Source organism: Hibiscus syriacus, unplaced genomic scaffold (genome assembly GCF_006381635.1).
Source record: "Hibiscus syriacus cultivar Baekdansim isolate YM2019G1 unplaced genomic scaffold, ASM638163v2 tig00110044_pilon, whole genome shotgun sequence".
Taxonomy (NCBI): domain Eukaryota; kingdom Viridiplantae; phylum Streptophyta; class Magnoliopsida; order Malvales; family Malvaceae; genus Hibiscus; species Hibiscus syriacus.
In genome coordinates, this window is record NW_024062574.1 from 1,345,352 (window position 1) to 1,351,683 (window position 6,332).

Genomic DNA, 6,332 nt, shown 5'->3' on the forward strand with positions numbered 1-6,332 from the left:
CTCACCTTGCCACATGCGGAAATGATTGGATCCATCGAACAACTCCACTGAGAAACAACACCATTCTCATCTGTCTGGATGAAGAGCTTGATGACTCAACTTATTCGTATTTGGTCATTTTAAAGCTAACGAACAATATTCAACAAAACGAACTTAATATTGTCATCAACGAGACCACCAAGATAACATCAATCGAAGCTTGATACCAATTGTTGGGGAAACTGGGTTATTTCCCACACGAACGTAGTTTCAAAATTGACCTGAAACGTCAAAATCAAAACTACCAAAATTGTACAATGGACAAACTAGTCAAATTATTGAATATTGAAACACATTGGAAAAACTCAATAAAGAACAATAATGGATGATAACTTCACTATCGACTAAACATTACAACAAATGGAATTTCATAGAATTCCTAAAATATTACAAAGTGGGATAATGAAGAAAACAAATGGGAGAGAGAACTTTTTGGGATACATTCAACTGAAAGTGCTTAGGCCTATTTATAGTTGAGCTTCAATGACCAAACTTGCAAATAACATAATAGTTTAGGGACCAACTGATAATTTTCTCATGTACACAAGTTGACAACTTGTCAACTTGCAACATTTGGTATCCATCATAGTCACTTGTCAACTTGTGTAGCCAACTTATGTAGCAAAATCAAACTTGAATTCTTTAGTGGTTGCAAAATTGAATTTGAATTCTTTGATGGCTACCAATTTTGACCAACACTTGTTGACATTCAAACATGTAGGCTTGTAAAATTACAAGCCACACATAACAAATTTTTTGTCTAAAATATAATAAAATTTGATTATAGAATCTCAAACGACTATAATATGTCAGACAACAAATTAACATCTAGCTCAAATTGCCGTCATTTTATTTAATAAAAAATTATATAAGATCAATACCTAAAAATTAAGTCAGATGTTGAATTAACTGAAGCTAAGGTGAATTAAAAACTCAGCCCAACCTATTATTATCCCTAATAGCAATATAATATACTAAATAGATGACACTACTCATGAATGTTTAAAATATACTTCAAGTCTCTGTATACTTTGTACATTTGAAATTTAGTCATTCTACTTCTATTTTTAGGAATTTAGCCCCTTTATTTTTGGAATTTAAAAATTTAATTCTAATTTTTACTTTTGTTAAATTCAAGTTCATGACAACGTCAATTTTTTGCTATACGTGGTTGCCAAATTAGTATATTTTTTATATTTAAAATTGCCAAATTCAAGTAAAGAGACTAAATCATTAAAAACAAAAGGAAAAGAACTAAACTAAATGTATGAAGAGTACATGGACCGTGAGCATATTTTAACCATTTAGTACTTAGGGTAGTAACATTTAGGTGGTTACTAAATAAATAAATAAAATATTTGTATTATTGACTAGTTTTAGTAATTAAAAAAAGTGTTATTTTTTTTTCTTTTTTAAGGTTTTGAATTCGACTAGTTGAGATTTTAGAGCAGTGACAGACTTAGAAATATTTTTTAAAACAAATTTTTCTTATGAGGTGGGAAAATCAATAAAATAAATAACTAATAGAAAAATTCGAATTTCAGGTGAAAACCTTTCCACCATAGACTAAAGTTAGATCTATCATTAATTCAGAATGTGTATTATCAATGGCTAAGATTATATATAAATAATATCTTATAATTATAAAATATTTGTAAAAGCTAAAAGGCATATATTATATTTGTAAAAAAACATATAAATTTGATCATCAAATATTTTAATTTAAATAAATTTAATAATTAAATAATTTTTAGTTACTGAAATTAAAATATTTTGTTTGTGTCGGTGGTTTATAGGATTGTGCTCATTTCTTAATATGGCCTTGTGGTTAGATAAGATAATTGAATATGATTGTTTTTAGAGTTAATTGTACTATAAGTTCTCAAACTATGGTTTTTATTTTAAATTAGTCATTAAATTTTTAAATATTTTAAATTCATCCCCAAACTATGACTGGCATTCTAAATTAGTCTTTAAACTTTTTAAAATTCCACATTCATCCCCAAACTATGATTGGCATTCTAAATTGGTCTTTAAACTTTTTAAAATTCCAAATTCATCCCAAAGCTATGACTCTCATTCTAAATCAGTCCTCAAACTTTTGAACATTCCAATAACCTCCCCCTAAATCATTCAAAAGTTTGGGGATAAAATTAGATTATTTAAAAGTTTGAGGATCAATATAGAATGAGGGTCGTAGTTTGAGGATAGGTTTAGAAGTTTTAAAATTTCAGGGACTAATTTAGAACATTAATCATGTTTAGGGGTGAAATTAAAATATTTAAAAGTTTAAGAACTAATTTATAATAAGAGTCGTAGTTTGAGGACACATAATACAACCAACTTTTGTTTTTTTATTAAAACAAGGCATACCAATTAGGTGAGAAAGCAAGGAGGAAGCATTGAAACCAAATAGGGAAAACGTTACTCTTTGTGATACATATAATTACAATACCACACGTTATTTTCCCTAACAAGTCGTTTAATTTGAGGATTTGCGTATATATCAATGATATGGAATCGTTATATATATTTTTCAATTTTTGAAATTAAAGATTTATATTTTTGAGAACACGAGTAATATAATTTTCGAATCGTTTATAATGTATAAACAAAAGTTATGACAGACCCACGTGATTTATCAAGAGAGAAATCTATGTGACGAGCATATCTGTTTAATTTGATAACCTACAAGCAATCATAAGTTATTTATATGTTTGACACCATTAACTAAGGTCGGTATAAATACCTCTCAAACACGATTAATAAGGACAAAGACACTTATATTGGTCGACTAACGATAACTCTCTCTATTCTCTCTTTCAATATATCATTTTTCTCCGTTTTATGATAAAAAATTATCGACTAACGGTCATCTTTATATTAATCGGGATTCTTCATCCAAATTAAAACCAAATTAGAAAGATTAAATCGTAACAACTGACGTAATCTATTTATTATCATGACAAAAAATGAAATTTTAAATATTTTTTTTAATAAAAATATAATATATATCTTACCATTAAAATAGGTAATTACAAATAAAATATTTAAAAATAACCTAGCATCATTGGATCATCTTTTTTCTTTCTTCAGTACTGAAATACTGTCATGTAACTTGTTGGGGGAGTAAATTTGTAATGAAAAAATAAGGTAAATTAAGTGTTTAGTAATTTAACTATTAGTTTTGGTTCATTCTAGTATTTAAATTTTTAATTTTTTAAAATTATACCTATCGTTTAGTTTTTGTTTCATTTTAGTACTCGTCGTTAAAATCTTAACGGTCGGGCTCGTCGGCCATCACATCTATAGTCGCAGTCGTCGCGTTTGTTGGCCAATGAAGCCCAAACTTTCTAGTCTGCACCTTTACGACCCCCTGAACGTGATTTCGACCTCCATTTCGTCGAAAAATGCCTCTAACTCCCCTAAATTGATGATGGGCTCTTTGACTTCTTCATCCTTCGATCTTCGTCGCCAACCGTCCGATGGACCTGAAATTGGTCTATGTTGGTCGACTCGTAATTCTCTTAAGGTCCACCATTTGGATTGGTCGTTCGTCCATCCGAGTTATGCCCCATCAGCCCGTCTGTTAAGTTTTTAACGGTGGGGGTACTAAAATGAAACAAAAACAAACGTTAGGTATGATTTTAAAAAATTAAAAGTTTAGGTATTAAAATTGACAAAACTGATAGTATAGGTACTAAATGCATAGTTTACCCAAAAAAATTACTAACAAATAAATCCTTATGACACCATCACCATTCACCATGTTCAATTATTTTCACAACTCCCATTTAATTCCCCCAACCATTTTCCACCACCACAATAAATGAAATCCAACTACCAATTATAAACCAAATATGCATACTATTAACCCTCACTATTTATTCCCATACCTCTATATAAACTAACCCCACCTCAGGCCTTTGAGTGCACCTAAATCACCTCAAAACATCTTATACACTTTCTTTAGCAACAGAGTTGACATGGCTAGTTCAAGCGTCCTAAAGTTAGCATCCTTGCTGCTCGTCGTGTGCATGGCGGTAACGACCGTACCCAAGGCAGCCGACGCGGCGATAACATGCGGCGGTGTAGTGAACCACCTGATGCCATGCATTTCCTACGTGCAAAACGGCGGCCAACCCACCGCCGCGTGCTGCAACGGGGTGAGGGCGCTCTACGCCGAGGCTCAAACCTCGACGGACCGCCAAAGCGTGTGCAAGTGCCTTAAATCGGCCATCAACGGGTTCCGGTACTCGAGCTTCAACCTCGGTAACGCGGCGGGCCTCCCCGACAAGTGCAGTCTCCATATTCCGTACAAGATCAGCCCCTCCATCGACTGCAACACGTAATCGCATTGCCATGAATTCTTGCACTTGGTTTGCATGCACATGCAAAAAAGGGTATTCTAAATTAAGTTTGTAGCGCTGATTTGTGTATTGTACTTTCTGTTTGCAGGGTGCAGTGAGGTGGATGATGACGATGATGCTGGATGAACGAGTACGACGTCGTTTTCAGCTCAGCTTGATGAAGTAGCTAGCTCTAGCGACGGTTAAATAAGTTGTGTTGGTGTTGTTTTCGGCAATATTTACTTTGTTAGTGCTGGTGTTATATATTATATATATTTATATATATATATATATATCGTGATCTTTATTTATTAGTAATACTACGACGTTTTATCACCACCTTATATATTGGCACCCATAAAAATATTAAACAATAAATTTAATCACTTTTAGAAAAATAATAACACCATTTTTTAAAATTCTATCAGTAATCCATTTTTACTATACATTATGTGAAAAAAACTCAACTAAAAAATTGAATATTTCAAATACAAATCTACTTTATTTGGCTCGCAATTTAAAAGTTCGAATCGAAAATTTTTCAGATAAAATTTAAGTTATAAAATAAAACACGTCAACTTGATTAATTTTTAAATTTTTTGACTCAATTTGATTCTATATTCCATGTAGTACTTATTCCTAACAATATATATATATATATATATATATATATAAATTAGGATATTAATTCATTCTAGATTAGTTATATCATATAGTCTTAAAATATGAATTCGGTTTTAAATCGATTAAACTTAAAAATAGAGTAAACTATATCAGATACCATCAAACTTTAAGTGATGTATCGTTTATATCACTAAACTTTTATTTTTTTCAATTACAACACTAAACATTAATTTTTGTTTCAATTAAACCACTGTCCTGTTAAGTCGTTAACAGACGGGTCAAAACAAGGTCGTTTTCGTGAGGTGTCTACGTCGATAGTCGTCAACGATATCAACAGCCGTCAACCACGTCATCGTGCGATTAATGATTTAACGGTTCAGTAGTATAATTGAAACAAAAATCAAAGTTCAGTGATATCTGATTATAGTTTACTCTTAAAAATATTATTAAGTACTATTAACCAAGTGTTTCTTTGAATTTAGTTGTCAATTTGGACGTTAAGATATTGCTTGGATCTAGGGTTGAGTATGTATAGGGTTGATCTTTTGGCCAGTTAAACCCGATTCAAGTATTATTTTTATTCACTTATGACCTGATTCGACAGGTCTAGAGAGCCTTCATCTGACTTGATTTTAAGGTAAAAATTTGTACCCGACTCAAATTGATATATTTTATTTAATAAAATAAGGCTCTAATTGAAAAATATGAAAAGATAAAGGATATATATACTATTATATCTCATATTGAATTTAAAATTTTTTATTATAAATTTGAACTCGATCTGATCCTTTGAAAAATCCAATCCAATTTATCTAAACCTATATTCCCCCCCAAATAAAACATAAATGATTGGATCAAAACCTATTAGGTTGGAGTGGAATACCCCTACTAGGATCCAATGAGATAAATGAGTGCACAAAGGCATAAACATTGAATGCATTTTATGATAATAGATAATATCCACCAACCCAAACCTAAAACAACATACAACATTCATCCCTTGTTCACTGTGACAGCGACAGTGTCCGTCTGTGGTGACCAATAGTAACTCGTCCTTAAAGATATGTATATATGAGAAGCTTCGTGGATATATCTGCCCTACTGCCAAAAACCTTGTAACATTCATTATTATCTTACATCTTATCAACTTATCTTAGAGCCACGATGATTGTTATTTTTAAAAGTTTCGGGTTCGAACACTCACACAATTGTAGGACATTTGAGCGTTTATAATCAAATAGTTAGAAACACGGACGGATGCATATAACCCCATATAGGACCAAATGCATACCCATTATTTAGATCGGTTAGTAAATATAA

The 6,332-nt window shown here is 31.3% G+C and overlaps 1 protein-coding gene across 1 annotated transcript; it reads left to right on the top strand.

Moving 5' to 3' along the window:
- The first annotated feature begins 3,961 nt into the window (after positions 1 to 3,961).
- Positions 3,962 to 4,684, top strand: LOC120213805 (non-specific lipid-transfer protein 3-like). The gene is made up of 2 exons (XM_039211873.1): positions 3,962 to 4,387; positions 4,498 to 4,684. Exons 1-2 carry the CDS (start codon positions 4,026 to 4,028, stop codon positions 4,505 to 4,507), a joined length of 372 nt encoding a protein of 123 aa, XP_039067804.1. The 5' UTR covers positions 3,962 to 4,025; the 3' UTR covers positions 4,508 to 4,684.
- Positions 4,685 to 6,332: the final 1,648 nt, after the last annotated feature.

What these genes read in the sequence shown, in the direction of transcription:
- LOC120213805 (XM_039211873.1), top strand. Translation starts at nt 4,026, where the DNA reads ATGGCTAGTTCAAGCGTCCTAAAGTTAGCATCCTTGCTGCTCGTCGTG.